The 18,197-nt window shown below is 47.1% G+C and overlaps 1 protein-coding gene across 1 annotated transcript in view; it reads left to right on the top strand.

The window, feature by feature from the left end:
• RHOQ (ras homolog family member Q) overlaps nt 1–18,197 on the top strand; it is a 40,951-nt gene that overhangs the window by 1,278 nt on the left and 21,476 nt on the right. Inside the window, exon 2 of the mRNA XM_010838654.1 lies at nt 280–371. Coding sequence (XP_010836956.1) covers nt 280–371 — 92 coding nt within the window. The remainder of the gene's footprint in view (nt 1–279; nt 372–18,197) is intronic.

Genomic DNA, 18,197 nt, shown 5'->3' on the forward strand with positions numbered 1-18,197 from the left:
CCCGGCACTTCCCAACCCCCTCGGTGCTCCGGGCCGACCTCCTTGACCTTCCTACAGTCGCCTTCCCAACAGTCAAACCCCGAGGGGGAAACGTGGCTACGGGACTCGGGAGAAGGGAGTGGGCAGCTGGGGGCCACTTCATCCCAGCCTCACCCCCACTTCACTGTGAGCCTGGGAAAAGGAGTGGCATCTCCCTGGGAGCTCCCGCCTGCGAGCGCTGGTTTGGGAGGGGAGGGTCCTGGTGGGGAACAGAATTGCCCCAGAGTCTAGGTAATTGAGCTTCTCTCCCCGCCCCCACTTCTGCCCTTGCAGTCAGCGTCACCGTGGGGGGCAAGCAGTACCTCCTGGGACTCTATGACACAGCGGGACAGGTGAGTGTCTTGGCCCTGGCCAACACCCCCCTTCCTTTCCCCAATTTAGGATGATCGTGAAGAGCCTTTAGAAACTGAGGTGTCTAGGAGCGAGGGTGTGTCTGCGAGGGTCCCTCTGGATCGAGTATTTCTTTGAGTCAGCACATTGGGAAAAAGATAAAACCTCAGCAACAAAGGCAGACCAGCCCACCCCATGTGAACCCCTGGGCTGAAAGTTTTTGCCTGTGTGTGCCTCCTGTGTGGTGCCTGGTGTGTGGGTCCCAACTCCTGTTGCAAAGTGGCAGCAGCCAATCCTGAAGCGCCCTTATTTTTAGTTGCAGATGACCAGGTCTCCCCTCACAGCCTTTGTCTGGTCCCTCATTGGTGAGTGGTCTGCCTGCCCGAGGAGCCTGATTGGTGGGAAATGGCATCATCTAATATGATGGGAAGGCATTTGGTCCTGGTTATGTTTATTACAACATCATTGCACTCTGGGACTCAAGTCCCTGGAAACGTAATTTGTGGTGTTACTGAGGACCACAGGGAAAAAAAGAAAAGAAACAACAACCATCCAGCCACTCCCTGGGTCAGGGAGAGGAAGGAAGGGTTAGGAGTTCAGCCTGAACCTTGGAGGAAGAGCTTTTGTTGTTGTTGTTCCCTAGGAAGGCCAGGTGACTTTGTCTGGGTTTTCTTTGGTAGAGATCACTGTGCAGAAAGGAAATGCACCCTCCTCCTGTCAGTCTCTAACCATTATTGGCAAAGTAGAGGTGGCTTCTGAAGGATTGAAGTCTCCTTTCTGACTCTGTCCCAGCTCCACCCTTTTCCCAAACCCACTTTTGCTGTGGGCCTAAGATGTGTGATGAAGTTTTGCAAAATCCAGCCCTGTGATTAGACCTGAAAATTCAGGTGGAAGTTTCTATGTGTCATCCTGACTTGAGTTCTTCAGGACGAGTGGGCGGTTGAGGGCCTTAGAGAGAGTCTGTAGGGAATACCCAACAGCGCAGCTTCCTTATGCGTAAGATGGGGCGTAAAAAATTCAGACCGTTCCCCTGGGCGTATATTGTATGCTAGATCCTTAGCGTTGAGTCTGGCACATACTTGGTCAATAAAGAGGAGGTTTTCTTTGTAACTCATCTAGATCTGGGTTTCAGAATTGTAGTATAAGGTTAGATTCTGGAAAAGGTCTTCTCGGGGGGCACCTCAATGTGACCTCTGGTTTCTGTACTGTGAAGTTAGTGGAGCCTCTGAGAGAGACTGTTAGAATAGACTCTATAGAGTAGTCTCAAAAGAGAGACTGTTGGCAGAGAGAGGTGCCTAAGGCCACCCCCTCTCACCAAACTGACCCAGGTCAGTATAACCGGTTCTTTTTAGATTTTTTTTTTTTTTTTGATGTGGACGACTTTTGAAGTCTTTATTGAATTTGTTACAGTATTGCTCTGTTTTATATTTTGTTTTTTTGCCTGGAGGCATATGGGGTCTTAGCTCCTGATCAGAGATAGAACCTGCACTCCCTGCATTGGAAGGCAAAGTCTTAACCTCTGGACCACTGGGGAAGTCCCAGTATAACCAGTTCTTAGTTTTCCAGGGCCGCTTTTCATTACCTGCCTTGTAGCTACTCCTTCTGTCATGGACGGCAAGAGGCAGAACCCATTCAATCAAATAAGACCAATGTTTAAGAAGTACAGCTGGTAAACAACAGGTTGAAATTATTGGTTGAAAGGAGAGAGGTTTTTAAGGATTGTCTCTAATTTTAACTTCTCTCACTAGTGCCTCTTCCCTTTTCTTTGTTACTTGTCACCATGACTGTTTTTTGACCACAAGCCCTGTTCAACAGGACGTGTATCTGTCAGAGCTGTTCTGTGCACATTCAAATGTGACTAATATTTGCTGACTTTCTTCTATCGTACATATCAGGCCAGGGACATCCACATGCAAATATTATATCTTCTCCACTAAACAACCCCATGAGATAGGTAATCCACTATCTTTGCAGATGAGGAAAGGGGCCTAAAGAAGCTAGGTCGCTGATCTAAGGTCACACAACTGCTGAAGGGTGTTGCTGGGGTTAGGACATGGGTCTGAATCTGCCCTAGTTAGAGGTGGTTATATACACAGGAAGCCATGGGAGGTGCTGAGATACCACCTGGGTTGATTGGGTTGCTTGTATGTCTCTAGACATGGTCCCTGGAATCTTCACAGCTGTTCTCTGTTTGGGGGTTATATGCCAGTCCTGTAGAGGAAAGAACCCAGGTCCAAAGAGTCAACTGCTCTGTCCAGTGGAGATTGTAAGCTGTATACCTAGTGGGATCAACCTATTAGTGATTAAAGTTTACTGTTTTTACCCATCGGTGGATCACCTATTCTGTTGACCAAGAGGTGGACTAGGCCCCCTTGGTGTTTCTCCCAGTGTCTAAGACTTTTCTTGGCAATAGTTCATCTTTCAGCATCCAAGCATTTATTACTAATAAGCAGTCTTAGCGACATAATCCTCAATGAGATTAAATGAGTGCCCACTTTGTACCTGTGTGTGTCTGTGCTCAGGCTCTTCAGTCATATCCCACTCTTTGCAACTCTATGATACCTAGCCCTGCACTAAGCACCTGGGGGCTACAAAGAATAAATTTAAGAGAGGGATCTGCCATGGCCAATGACAGCATAAGTGAAAGTGTTTGAATTAGATGCCATGTGTGTTATATAGGAGGTACTTGTGTTATACTTGGACATTAAGGCCTCATGCCTTTATGAATTGATATCAGGTTAATCTTACAATAATAATAGTGATCAAGAAACACATATACATATATAGAGAAATTTTAAAGTCTAATGGGCACCAGAAAAAAGCCCATGGGCTTTGGAACCAAATTAGCGTGGGCCCAGATCTCTACTTGGCTGAACTGTTCTTGTGATTCTTACCACATTATTAACCTTCTTTGTGATCTAGTAAGAATGTAGATAATTAAAATCTGCACTGCAGTGTTGTAGGCCAACTTAAATTGTTTAATGTGTAGAAAAGCAGCTGACACTGTCCTTCATTCATAATAGTAGATGTGTAATAAATATTTGGAGAAATTACTGTGCTCCACTGTGGGCAGTTTTGTGGGGTGAAGGGGTCGCAGGTGGAAGAGGGCAGCATGTTATACTTGGAGTTGATAGAAATTCCACTAGGATGCCAGATCCTAGAGCCTTTTGAGTGGAGCCATGGTGCCAACTTTGTCCTTCAGAATTCCCACAGTCCCCATCACATGTACCCCATGGGTACATGGACACAGTTGAATGCTCCCTTCTCTAAATGCCCTGTTGTGTCAGATGGTTTTCCTTTCTCGATCAGAACCTACATCCCCAATGATAGAACTCTTAGCAAAATGAAGAGTTCAGTGTAGAATTTGAGAACCAAGTGGGATATGTAGGTTTCAGTTGATGCTACTTTAGGAGGTAGGTTGGGATGGGGAAGGAACTCAGCACTTTCAGATGTTCACTTGGGGTACTTCCCTGGTGGTTCAGTGGTTTGGATTCTGCACTTCCAATGCAGGGGGCCCAGGTTTGATCCCTGGTTGAGGAACTAAGATCCTACCTGAGGCCAGAAAAAAATATAAAAAGTTTTGAAAAATAAAGTATGCTGTTCACTTGTATACTTGGGTGCTCTCTGTATTTGAGTCATAGCAACAGCACCTTCCCCGGGTTGGTTGGGACTCCTAGTCTGGGCACCTACTCTTGGGTTCCCTCTTAAAAAAAAATTATTAATTTTTATTTTTTAGCTGCCCTGTTTGGCATGTGGGATCTTGGTTCTCCAACCAGGGATCGAACCTAAGCCCTGTGCATTGGCAGCATGGAGTCCTAACCACTGGAACACCAGGGAAGTCCCATTGGGTCCCCTCTTTGACCCCAGTCGAGTTCAAAGCCCAATTGCCCAATTTATATATTAAAGAACATATTAGAACAATTCAAGAGGTGGCTGTAGCAGATGACCTCTTGCCTTCCAGAGCTGGCAGTTTCCCCCTTCACCTCTGCTGCTGGCAGGGAGAGAGAGAACGTGAGTGTGATGGGCAGTGTTAGTCTGGTCACGCGCTCTGCCTGGGCACATCCCTCAATACCACCAGTGTTAGGCCAAAGGGAAGCCCCCCTCTCTGGGCCAAGACCCTGGGTGGCCCAGGAGCAGGCCCAATATTTTACTGCCAAGCTTTTCAGAGTGGAAGTTGAGGACACTCCCTCCTCCTCCCTGGGGCCTGCTGGAGGGTCTGGCTTCTGGCCTGGGCCTCTGCAGTGCTTCTCCTTTCTTGCCCAGCTTTCAGGGCTCTGAGGTTGGCTCTGCAGCCCCTCTGTCTGCTCACAGAGGGGCTAGAGGGTGAGATTTTTCCCTCCTGCCTCTGTACAGGGAGCTTGGGGGAAGTGGAAAGGGCTCTGGCAGATGAGCTGGTGGGAGCTGCCTGGCAAGCTGCTCTCCAGCACCCGGCTGATCTCTTAATCCTTGGCAGGAAGGCAGAACTTGATACCTTGAAGAGGGAAGGACAGATGCCCAGTTTATCCCAGGTCCCGGAATACCCACACTCAAGAGGGTGTGTGTTGGGGCTGAGTTTGGGTTCCCGAGAGTTCCAGATTTAGTCACTGCCTCAGTGCGTACACATCCATATGTGTGCTTTGGGGTGTACTGTTGCTATATGTGTTAACTTGAACACACACAAGTTCAAGGATGCATACAGGAGAGCTATAAATACCTTAGCTCAGGTGTCCCCGGGGGTTGGATCAGGGACAGGCAAGGTCTGTTTCTTTCTTGTCGTAACCCAGAAGCTGTGGCTCCCTTCAAGCCCTCTGGGTGCCCAGGAAAGCACTTCCCTTCCAGAAGGGAATCTCCAGGGCCGGCAGCCTGGGAATGCCCCGCCTTCTGAAATGCCCCGCCTTCAGTGTTTCCTTGGGCAGCACCCAAGGGCCCAGGGTCACGGGAAGGGGGAGGGGAAAGCCCAGGGAATCGCCACTCATGGAACAGCTCCTGCCTTCAGGCCAGCATCCTCAAGAAACCTTCTGAGGTGGACTCTTCCCTGCTGAGGGAGTTGAGGGAGTGTGCTTGTGAAAACCAGACCCAGAGAAAGGTTTTCCTTAGTTTGGAGGGGTCTGTGGGGAAGATCAGTGGGACTCAGGAAGTGCCTACTCTCATCACCAGGCCTCCAGGTCCCTGTACCCCCTCACTCGTCCTGAGGGGCCAGGGAGCAGAGTTTGAGAGGAGCGGCAGTGTCCCTTTCAGACATCAGCCACAACAGGTGAGATGCTGGCACTGAGCACCCTGGTTTCCCTTAGTAACCTACTGTAGATTTGTCATCTCTGCATTTTGCTAACCTTTTTAGAAGCTATTTATATCTCTAGCCTGCACTGCATCATAGGGAATGCTGGTTTCCACCTCCGTCTGGGGAAGGTGGATGGCCTTTTTTGGCTCCAAAGCCTTTGCAGTGGCCAAAGGTCCTGTGTCCCCTGGCTTGGGACTCTGATACGGGTTTGGGATGTGGTCCTCTGATCCATCTGGCTTCACTTCTGTCATGATTCTCTTGAAGTTTGGTGACATTTACGCTCTGGGAACCAAAGCTCCGCAGCAGGTGTATCAGGAATGGTGTTACAGGTGTGCCCAAATAGCATCCGCTCGGCTCTGGGGGGGCGGGGCAGTGTGCAGCCTCCAGGGAGCTGAGCAGATGCGGTCCTTTCTCTGTGTGCCAGGATGTGAAAAAGGTGGGAAGCACTGCTTTAAAGCTCAGGGGTCGGAGGCCTTATGGGGAGCTGGGTGTTTGCGGTTTTGTTGTGGAATTTGGGGTTTCAAGAGATGAGCCCTAATGGTATTAAAACAACACAAAACAGAGCCACTCTCCATGGGGCTATCAGTTTCTAGCAATGACACATGTGTTGGCAGCAGCTGGTACTACTGAGAGGCCTCAGATACAGAATAGCAATATACAAGGAGGAGGAAAGAGGGGCTGTTACAAAGAAGCTAAGCCCAAGACCACACATGTCTTTAAAATTTGTGCGCCTCAGCTGAATTTCTTTTCAGTCAGAGGGCTTGATTTTGCCCTAATTTGGCATGCTTGGGTCAAGGAGCAGCTTTCCTTGCCCTCAGCAGTTTGCTGTTCCTCTTTTAGTTTCTGGCAGACAGCTGCTTTGCACGAGGAAGCGAGGGGAGACCCAGCCAGGGAGGCTGCGCACGGTGGCAGGCTGGCCGTGGCGAGCCGTCAGAGCCCTTCCCCGGGTCTCCCAGCCCTCCTGAGTTCAGTCCTTCCAGATCTGCTGCCTGCAGGTCTGGCTCCATTCCCTCTAAGCTCTGTGAGGACAGGCAACTGTATTTCTTTTTCTCCACCACGTTTCCAGCTCTTAGCCCCGTGTCTGGTGCATGGTAAGCCTCCAATGAATATTTCTTAAATTGAGTTGATTCCCATTTGGCTGTCAACCCATTTCTGCTAAAAGCTTAACCAAAGACTAGGGTTATTGCTCTTAAATAAGAGCTTCTGGCATACCCCCTTTCTTGGGAAAAAAAGATTTTTAAATTTAGTAGGAGTCTCTTAAGTTTCAAAGGAGTGACAGGCATGTAGGTAAGCAGCAGGCCAATAGTGTTATCCCCTCTTTCGGACCCTGGGGGCCTTTAGTATCACCTGTGGGTCTGTCCCCCAATGCCGTCTCAAGCATCTTTCCTGAGGCTTCGCAGTCTCAAATCCCCTGGGGAGGAGGCGGCTTGGCAGTAAATGTATGGGTATTGAATTGTCTGGAACATCTTTGAATCCCGCTCCTCCTCTCTCTGTGAGAGCGTCAGGCAGCCCAGCTTCTTCCCTCCCTATAAAGTGGGGAGATAATGGCCACCTTGCAGGGTTCCATCAGGATTAGAGATGGTCCCAAATGGCCTGGCACTCAGTCTGTGACGATGGTCCAGGCCAGCTTTGGGGGTTTCACCCCAGTTCAGTTCAGCTGATGTTGATTCAGGGCTGGCTCTGTGTGTCAGTCGTCTGGGGGAGGAGAAAAGGGGGATCAGATGGCATAAAGGTCCACCTATGCAATAGGGAACACTCCACGTGTGAAACCAAGTGCCACATGGTCCCAGCTGAGAGGAGGTGGTCCAGACAAGCTTTTGGAAGTTGTTGGCTTGCAGGAAGAGATAGAAGGCGGCACAGTAGGCTGGTTACAATGGTGGGCCCCCACATTGGACTGCCAGGATCCACTTCTCAACAAGGGTCTTGACCTCTCAAAACCTCAGTTTCCTTATCTGTAAAATGGGGATTATTAAATCAGAGCTTTCCAGCTGCCAAGTAAGGGATTTTTCTCAGCCTCAAGGCAGCTGGGTGGGGCCTAGGATGGACAGCCCTGGGCTCAAGTTGTCCCTTCCAGCTCAATCAGCCTGACCTCAGTCACTTACCCCAGGGCCCCTCTACCCCACCCACTGTGTGCTGAACATATATCTCTTTTCTCTCCTGTGGAGTGAAAGCTTGAGAAGCAATGGACTAAATGAGGTGACACAGGCAGAGGTGCACGGAGAACTGATATTCTGGATAGAGAGGAAGAGCATGGAGTGCAGGCATGGGGTGTCCCAAATGTGTCTTTTTATGGTACCCCAGATCCCTGCTCTCAGTGTCAACATGTGGAGTAGGGATGAGTACTAAATTATGGAGTTTTTCACCTGGTAAGCGACAGCTTAGTAATTAGAGAGATATTAATCTGGTGCTGCGTTGCTTGTTGATTTTAATAGAAAGAGCAGAACATGGGGGAAGGGCCTGCTCTTTCATTTCAAGTGACTGAGTAGAGGCCTAGCTGCCTCTTGTCCCCATCCCCACACAAGCCAGCCCTTTCCAGACTGAGGGTGGACTCTGGGCTTCAATAATGACACCCTTGTCATTGAATGGTATTCTTACAGGGTACAAAGCATGCTTCATGTCATGCCTCCATGAGGCCTCTCACCTGCTCTGTGAGTGAAGAAAGCCGGTTGCCACTGTCTCCTGTGCAGGGTCAGGGAAGTTAAGTAACTTGTTCATACCATAACAGCTGATAAAAGGCAAAACGAAGGTTGCGGGCCAGACCGCCCAACTCCAAGGCCTGGGTTCTTCATGTTAAATCGCTCACGTGAATCAGCTCGACGGTGTTATATGTCTCCTCTACATCATGTACACTCCGTTGCGATTTCATTTAACAGTGTATTCCAGGCCTGTTGCTTTTCTGGTTGAAAGAGTGGGTGGGATGGTATCTATAGTTGGGACACCAGGGGCTGCTGCTGAAATGGCCCTTAAGGAGACCCCCGCCGCACCCCCACCTGGGAGATTAAGGGCGTTTTCTTCATGTGTTCATTAACTTCCATTCTTGCTGAAAGAGGCCGTCCCTTGTGTGGTAGCGGAGGCTGCACTGCCAGTGAGGCTGTGGAAGAAGCTTCGTGCCGGTGCCTGTGTCGCCTCTTCCCGGGAAGGAGGACCGGGCTGTGCTTGGGCCCCCTTTGTGTTGCCACCCCCGCTCGCCTGCCAGCCCTGACTTGACTGGAGTACGTGTGCAGCGGCAACTGGGCAGGGCCGTGACAGCCAGCAAATGGCAGGTGTCTTTTCCATCCCATAGGGGCTGCCCCAGGCTTTTCTCTTCTCCCTTTAGGGGTTTTCTTATTTAGGTAAAAATTGCTGTTTTCAACCTGTTTGTCCCTCTTCCATTGGGTATGCCCTGGATGTGCTCCCTCTGCCACCCGCGCCTCATTTTGCCTGCCTTCCTGAGTATCCCGTTGGCACCACCTCAGCTCCCACATCCCACAGCCTGGGCTGCATCCCGCCACTGAGGCTGCCAGGACTGGATGAAAACATTCATTCACTCAGTCAGCAAACATTCCTTGAGCACCAGTCTGGGCCACCGGTACCTGTGCCAGGGGCGGGGCTTACAAGACAGGTCAGGCCCTGCCGCTAGAAGCTCACAGTTCAGCACAAGGGGCAAGGGAGTAGGTGCCTGTTCATCAGGGGGCGCAGAGGGGGCTGGGTTCTGTCCTTCCCAAGCAATGAACTGCTCCTAAGAGCTAAGCTGCCTAGGATTCTCCAGGTCGATTTTAGGTGAAGAAAGTGCCAGGTTGGATTCTTACATGTACTCAATGCTCAGCAAGGGTTTGAATTACTATGTGCGTGCATGCCAAGTTGCTTCAGTCGTGTCCGACTCTTTGCAACCCTAGGGACTATAGCCGCCAGGCTCCTCTGTCCATGGGATTCTCCAGGCAAGAATACTGGAGTGGGTTGCCACACCCTCCTCCAGGGGATCTTTCTGACCCAGGGATCAAACCCGAATCTCTTACGTCTCCTGCGTTGGCAGGTGGGTTCTTTATCACTAGCGCCACTTGGGAACGCCTTGAATTAAACTACACTGATTCTCAAATGTGGTCCTCGAGCCAACATGTGTCTCCTGAGAATTTGTTTAGGCATCCAGACTCAGGCTTCAACCCAGACCTCCTGAATCAGAAAATCCGGGACAACTCTGGTATAACAGGCCCTCCAGGTCATTCGGATACAACTGAAGTATCAGAGCCACCATTAATGAATAACTGTGAACGTCATGTATCTCCTCATAGCAAGCCACCTCCTCTCCCCCAACACTTGTGTATACACACACACATACACACACGTGCTGTATACCTGCTCTACTTACACATTGTCTCCAGAGTGCAGTACATAGCTTACTCATCTTTTAACCCCTATCCATCCAAACACGCCTACATACACCCTCATCTCTAGTTCTTTACATGCAGTTGGGACGCTCTGTATATGTTGGAATGAATTGAATCATTCAGGCAGTGGTGCCGCCTTCCTCACTTGTCTGGTGGAGATGGGGCCGAGGCAATATCAGCAGCAGAAAACAGAAGCAGAACTTCTTAAGCTGCCCTTGGCTCCAGTGGTCTGCTGTCTGGCCCAGGGTGTGGACACAGTAGGTTCCATGAGTATACTTTGATGAAACCCAAGTGTCAAGCCATGTTCTCCCCTGTACTGTAAGCAGCCAGACAGATTTGAGGCTCAGGCCCTGCTGTGTTCACTGTAGCTGAGGTTAGCACTCTGGGAGGTGACAGGCCCGCCCCTGAGGACAATGCTGGTTCGGTTTGTGCTAAATCAGTTACAAAGCAACAGGTAGCATGACATCCTTTTGTGTTGAAACTCCCCAGGCAGGTCACTGGGACAGGCCATTACTCAGACACTCTTCTCAGCTGTAATTACTTTTCGGGCTGACCATGGCTGTCTGTGTAAGTGTCCTCCTCTTCCATTCCCCTTCCCTTCCCCCACTTTTGAATTCCTCCTTCATTCCTTTCTTTCTTCCTTCTTTTTTTCTCTCTTGCTCTTTCTTTTTTTCAGAACTTGTTCCAGTGTAGAAAGACCATCCTCTTTCAAATGAGCTAATGGTTGGGATTATAAATGAGTTGGCTCAAGTGTGCCCGCTGTAAGAGCTGCCACTGAGGGAAAGCATTTAATTCTTATTGTCCAGCTTGATTAAAATTCCATTTACCCCAGCCTAATTTTCAAAGAGCTGTCCTTCCCAGTTAGCTGATGAAGGGTTCCTAATTAAGGTGTTTCTCGTGGCCTCCCTGGCCCTGGAGGAATGGGGAAGGGCTGGAGGTGAAAGGGTTTCTTGCGGTCTCTAGACAGGGGCCTTGTCCAGCAGGAGGGAATTTCTGGGCTTTATCCAGTCTGCAGAAAGTGAGAAGGTCCTTCTGAGTCCCAGGCATCCCATGAGCTCCTCCTCTGAGGCTCCAGCCCTCTTAAGGATTGAACTCCTTCTTTGCATTTCAGCTGAGAAAATCATCTATAGGCTCTAGTCTAGCATTTCATTTTATTCTTGTGTAAATCTTTACTCAGCCCCCAGATTGTAAGCCCTGGGAATAGGGAGGAGCAGGCTGCAAGTGGCAGGTACACTCAGCACAGCTCACAACCAGGTGTGTGTTGGATTTAGGGGATCATCAGAAAGATAATCATGGAGAGTACTTTTCCCATGACTTCACACCTCCTCCATCAGCTCATTTTAAAGGGGATTCTGATCTGTCTGGATGTTATTGAAGTTCTTTAAAAACAGGTTATAGGAGGTCATTGTAAGGTGTCCACTGAAGCACAGTAAAACTCGTTTCTTAACTCATGGATGCCATTAGCAGAAAGGCTTCCAGGCCTATTTGGATAAAATACAAGACACGATGTGTGCTGTTCTCCAGCAAGTCTGGATCTCTAGGATCCCTTAAGTGTGTTTTATGTTAGGTGTCCCTCTGTTAAAAGCAGGAGGTTGGTGGGGAGCCCAGACATCCTGCTGCTGGGTCAGGCATTGTGGAAGCATCAGTCTAGGGAAGCTGGTATTATGAACAAAGCGATTCCTCAGAAGTTTCCCGTGGGCCAGACTGCTTGATGTATAAGTTTACTCCTCTTTCCTTTTTAAAAGTTGAGGTATTATTCATATTCAGCAGGTTCTATATATTCACAAAGTTGAATCACCACTATTTAATTCCAGAACACATCCTCATCATTCCCCAAAGAAACCCTGTACCTACTAATACTCTCCATTCTCCTCTCCCCCTAGCTTTTAGCAACCACTAATCTGCTTTTTGTCCCTGCGGATTTGCCTGTTCTGGCCATTTCATACAAGTGGAATCATACAATATGTAACCCTGTGTCTGGTTTCTTTCCCTTAGCATCATGTTCTTAAAGTTCACTCATGTTGTGGAGTATACCCGTATGTCATTTCTTTTTGTGGCTGAATAACCTTTGCCTGTCCTTTTTATTCGTATATGTCAGTCTTCATTACACGAACATTCTGCCTGAACCCCAGAAACCGCTTTCTGAAGTCCTGCTGGTCACGTACTTCTGGTGCAGTCTTCACCCAAGCCTGCAGAAGGGGTCGGGGCTGGTCGCCCTCTACTCTCAGTGTTCCAGTTCTCCTGCTGCCTGTGTTCATAATCCTCCCCCACCTCCCACCATCCACACCCTTAGGTACATGAGTATCTGTTAAATATAGGTGACATGAGGAACACAAAGATCCATCCTCTGTAGGAGCTTAGAGTCTATTGCAAAGAGAAGATGTATACTATGAAAGTGAAAGTGAAAGTCGCTCAGTCGTGTCCCACTATGCAGTCCATGGAATTCTCCAGGCCAGAATACTGGAGTGGGTAGCCTTTCCCTTCTCCAGGGGATCTTCCCAACCAAGGGATGGAACCCAGGTCTCGCGCATTGCAGGTGTATTCTTTACCACCTGAGCCACCAGGGAAGTCCATATGACAAAATGAAAGCAGAAAATGGGATGTGCCAAGAAAAGGTAGGAGTGTGAGGAGTGTCATAGAGGTGCCTGGCTGCCATGCTGCTTGCCTGGAGCCTCCCAGAGAGCTCAGCCCTCAGTGGGGCCATTGAGACTTATAGAAACCTGATTTCACTGAGGCATTCACACATCATCAGGTCCATGGGTCTGATTTGTGTTAATTCATACAGATCCAGATACAAACAAGGCTGTGGAGGGATTAACTTACCATGTGGTCTCATTGGAAAAATGGACACAAGCCATAAACCAGTAGCTCACAAGGAAGAAAAGCCAATAGCCAATGGACACACAATATGCAGAGATATGAAAATAAAAACTTTTTTCACTTATCAAATTGAACATGAGAAAAATTGATATTCAGAAGTCAGGGAAGAGGATGCTTTATGTACTGAACTGTATCAGTTCAGTAAAAACTGATACAGTCCATTTGGAAGTTAATTTGGCAAAGATAGTTACATTTTCAATGATCCATTTCTATGAATTTATGCCAGGGAAACATTCAGTGTACACAAAGATTTACATAAACTGATGTTATTCATAGTGATACTTATAACAGTGATAAATATAAACACATTAATGCATAGTAAAAAGGGATTTGTTAAATGATAGCATAGTGTGTATTAGAGTAATCACAGCCATTAAAAACTGCTTTGAGCAGATATTTGAAGATATATGAAAAGGCTGGTGGTATTTTAAGTGTGAAAAAGCAGGAATCAAAACTGTAGCATGATTACAACTTTGAAAAACATACATATGTATAATGTGTAAGAAAAAAATTGGTACAAAATTGTCAAAATGTTAATCTGTTGGCTCTAGGTAGTGATGGTGAATGTTTTTAGAAATTTACTTCTTTATACTTTATTCTGTTTTCCTTCAATTTATAAAAAAAGGTTGCTTTGTTTTATTGAAGTTATATATACAAATGGCTTAAGTTTTAAAGAGTCAACAGTTCTATAAGATCCTGTTATGGAAAAACAAAAGATTCCTCTCCACTTCTCTGTAGAAAAGTCCTTCCACTCCCCCAAGGCAAGCACTTTCAATTCTTAGCAGTTTATTTTGGTAAAAGAAATCCTCTGTTGCCTTCACACTGGGAATGATGAGGCTTTAGCTCTCTTTCAGAGTATCTTCCACGTCCCATCCACCCATCCCCAGGAGCAACACGGTCATTTTCGTTTGATTATTGACCCATCGTTATATCCTTACTGCTGTGTTAGCACAGCTGAGCCATGTAATGTACTATAATTACTTTTCCTTCTTTGTGCTACTTTTTGTTTCCCTGGAATTACTAATTATTTTGCTTCTTCCCTTGCTAAGTTTTCATTGTATGTCTGTCTCATCCTGAACTTGCCTTTCCAGGCATTCCAGTGTATCAAGTCTTCTGTCCGTCTCTTCTGGGAGACTTTTGCCATGAGCCTGCTGTTCTGCTTCAGACTGGGCTAGTTGCCTCCAGCTGCTGCACAGCTGTCATCCTGGGATTTTCCTACATCATTATTGGGATTCCCTTTGGCTCTATCTTATGTATTACATTCTTATTTTTACTTTTCTTATCTGCATAGTCTAGTTCCTCATTTTGGTAGAGCATCTATTTTATTAGTTTCCTGAGAAAAGGTGCGTTGTAGGCAAATTTTTTGTTGCCTGTGTGTTTGAATGTGTTTTTATTCCCATCATACTTGACTGACGTTTTGAAAATAGGTTAGAAATCATTTTTTTCTTCAGAACTTTAAAGGCATTGCTCCATTGTCTTCCACTTTCAGTTTCTGCTGTCAGAAAGTCTGATCCCAATCTGGATCTGGATTCATTGTCAAGAACCTGGTTTTCCTCTCTGGAGTTTCACACTCATGGTCTTTGGGTTAGGGTCCAGCCAACTGTTGTGAGCCCTTTCACTCCAGAGATTCGTGTCCTTCTGTTCTGAGAAATTTTCCTGGTTTATTTCTTTGATTTCTTCACTTCCAGTTAATCTCTTCTGTTACACTAGAACTTCCAGGTTTTAGATATTGGAGCTTTGGGGTGGTTCTCTGAAAGTCGCTCAGTCGTGTCTGACTCTTTGTGACCCCGTGGACTATACAGTCCATGGAATTCTCCAGGCCAAAATACTGGAGTGGGTAGCCTTTCCCTTCTCCAGGGGATCTTCCCAACCCAGGGATCGAACCCAGGTTTCCCGCGTTGCAAGTGGATTCTTTACCAGCTGAGTCACAATTGTCTTATATTTGCCCTTTCTGTGTCTTTTTGCTCTATTTTGGGAGAGTTCCTCAAGTTTACCCTTACTATTATTTGTTTGTTTAATGTCATTCTAGCAGAACCTTTTCCTGTTCTTTGGATGTGCCTTTCTTTTTTTCTTCAGCATTTTCTAAGTTTGGCTTGGCTTTCTTTTGGTTTGAGTATCTTCTCTAATTTCTCTGAGGGTATTTTTTTTTTTTTGTCTTTTTGAAAAAATTTATTTTAAATAAAGATGAATATTTTTAATGATAAAAGGTACAATTCACAAAGAAAATAGACATCCTAAACCATTAGACACCTTAACAACAAAGAGATAAAGTTACATAAAGCAAACACCAGAAGTCTCTGAGGATATTAATGATAGGTTTTTGAAATTTTTGTTTTCCCACAGTCTTTTGTTTTAGTCTCTGCCTTTTGTGGCAGTTTCTCAAGTGTCTAATTATATTTATGAGAGTGACACTGGAGAATGTGGAAAGCTCTGTGTATACATGGGCCTGGATGACTCTGGTCCTTACTGAAGGTCTGGGTTTCTCAGCCTAGCACCATTGTATTTTGAGCTGGACAGCTTGTTGTGGGTGCTGTCCCGTGAACTGTAGGATGTTGAGCGCATCCCTATTGTCTTTCCCACCCCAGTCATGATGATCAAGAATGTCCCAGACACTGCCAAGTGTTCCCTTGGGGCAATATTGCCCCTTACTTCCTGTTTCCCCATTTGAGAACCACTGCTGTAGGGTGAGCTGTCTGGGCCTTTTCCCTGGGGAACCTGGTCCTTCCTCTTGCACTGGTCATGTTCCCCAGAAAAGAATCTTCTACTCTGCTGCCTGAGAGGGTCCTGCTAGGCTCCACTGTTCTGGCCCGTGTGTTAGGTATGTTCAACGGGGCCCTGTGTCTTCCCACCCAGGGAACCCTCTGTTCTACACTTTCCTGGAAATAAATCTCTCTGCCTTTTGTCAGGGTTGGGGAGAACATTATCATGATAGAGAACGGTATCTGGGGTGTAACTGCTTTACAAGCAGACTATCAACCCACCCCTTGTTTGTGGCGCCGCTTTCAACCCCCTTTCAGAACACACTGTGCGAGCTCCCACACCTTTAAAGGGTTCTGTTGAGCAGAACAAGGTGCTTTATAACTTCCCCTTGTTGTTGGCCCAGGATCCAGGATTTGGCTCCCAGGGTCTGCATATCAGTTCTTACTTGTTCTTTGGCTTTCTACCTTCTAAAATGATGTGGCTGTTTAATTTGTCCTGTGGCTTTATGCCTTTTTTTTTTTAATTACTATATATGTCAGAGGATTTGGGAAAGATCAAAGATAGATGCATGTGTTCAGTTGCCTAAGATTTAACTGAATTCTTCTCCAATTTGTTTTCATAGTCAGAAAACATACATAAGAAGAGCAAAGCTATAGTGATAAATACCTGTTCAGTGCCTGTTATCCAGTGTACCTTCCCTTAGTATTAAGGTATCGGGGAAAATTAATTCATTAGAAGCTTTCTTGGGATTCAGGCTTTGGAACAAAAGGTGGTAGAGGCTATATGAATTTCATCTGGATCCTGGAACCGTATGGTTAACTGTCCCTTCCATGTGAGAGCTTGGCTTTCTAGTGTCCAGGCTCTTTTTGTCCACCAGGTCCAGCATCTTACTGTTGGGCAAAGCTGGATGGGCATGAATATTTCTGATTATGCAATTTCCCCTTTGCTAGACTCTACTTAGGGTTGGGAAGATCCCCTGGAGAAGGAAACAGCAACCCACTTAAGTATTCTTGCCTGGGAAATCCCATGGACAGAGGAGCCTGGCCAGCTACAGTCCATGGGGTTGCAAAAGAGGCAGATATGACTTAGCAAATAAACAACAACAACAAGAGTCTACTTAGAAACCCTATAGATAATGATTTTTAAGTCAACATTTTTCAGACAGGCTAAAACAGACAGAGGATGAGATGGCTGGATGGCATCACTGACTCGATGGACGTGAGTCTGAGTAAACTCCGGGAGTTGGTGATGGACAGGGAGGCCTGGCGTGCTGCAATTCATGGGGTTGCAAAGAGTCGGCCATGACTGAGCGACTGAACTGAACTGAACTGATTAGGTTACAGCTCCCTTTAGTTACATTTTATTCACCTTGATTAGAGTCGGGTGTTTTCAAGCATGTCAGTGATTTCTTAGTAATGTGATCTCTTAGTAATGACCCATATTGCAGATGACTAATGACGATTATGGTTTCATTTTCATGACTTTAGTTCTCAACATGTAGCTTTATGTCAAACTATTAGGATGTCCTACTATAGTTCCCCTATATTTATTAACTGCATCCCCAGATACTGACATTGGGAAGCAGGAAGGAGCAATTCCACTTTGAGGATGGGGACAGGGAGGGTCAGGACAGTTTTCTTAGGTGAGGAGGTGATGGGAGCATGTGCGTTTGAGGTTCAGAGGGAAGATGGGTAGGACAAGGTATTCCTCGCAGCCTTCTCTAGTCCTCAGGCGGTAGACATAGCATATGAATTCCTGTGGCACTTAGCACATGTGTCTCTTTCTGCCTACATCAGCGGGCCTTCTTTGGACCTGTGTATCCCATTTGATCATAACAACAACCTCTGAAGTAGGTGATATTATCTACCCCTCCTCCTGCGTTTGCTTAAATGGATGAGAAAACAGACACACTGAAATGACCTGCATGAGTTACACACACAGCCCAGGAGAGCGATGCTGGGCCTCAGACCAGGCCCACAGGCTCCAGATCTGTAAGTCATTATTCTCATTAGTGACTTCCCCTGCTGCCAGGGTCTTACTAGATTGCTTAACTGAGCTAGTGGCTCTCTGAAAGGAGATGTACACTGTTTGATTTTCCAGGAAGCACATAACACAGACTCCGTAAAAGGGCTGACATGTCAGCTTGGACGGGACTCAGCTTAGTGGGTGACTTAGGGCGGTGCTGAAAGCTGGAACCTCACAGATTCCTGGCAATTTGACCAGACTCTAGGGTCCACACCTCTGCAGTTGAAAACTGCCTCCACTCCCACGCTAACTGGCCCAACTGCTCCAGCCACGGCCTCCCAGCACTTCACCCACTGCCCTGGGCTTGGCTGCTGCTCTCTGCCCTAGTTGGGGGGCAGCTCCTGTCCCAGCGCTGCCTTCAAGTGTTTCAGAGGATCTAGGAAAGAGAATGCACATTCGAAACCACTGGAAATGACTGAGGTTTTTCTTGAAAACTTTGTTGTTTCCTCATCTGCTGCTTTTTGATTGTTGCTCTGGCCCTTGGTGTGTTTGGCCAGTGTCACATCTTCTTCTAGCCAGATTCTCTGTGGTGGGCAATCCAGCTCCTGGATTGTCTGAGTTTCTGGGAGCACAAAGATGCTGGTGCAAATGTGGGTCCAATG

This window comes from Bison bison, unplaced genomic scaffold, assembly GCF_000754665.1.
Source record: "Bison bison bison isolate TAMUID 2011002044 unplaced genomic scaffold, Bison_UMD1.0 scf7180017864101, whole genome shotgun sequence".
In the NCBI taxonomy this organism is placed as follows: Eukaryota; Metazoa; Chordata; class Mammalia; order Artiodactyla; family Bovidae; genus Bison; species Bison bison.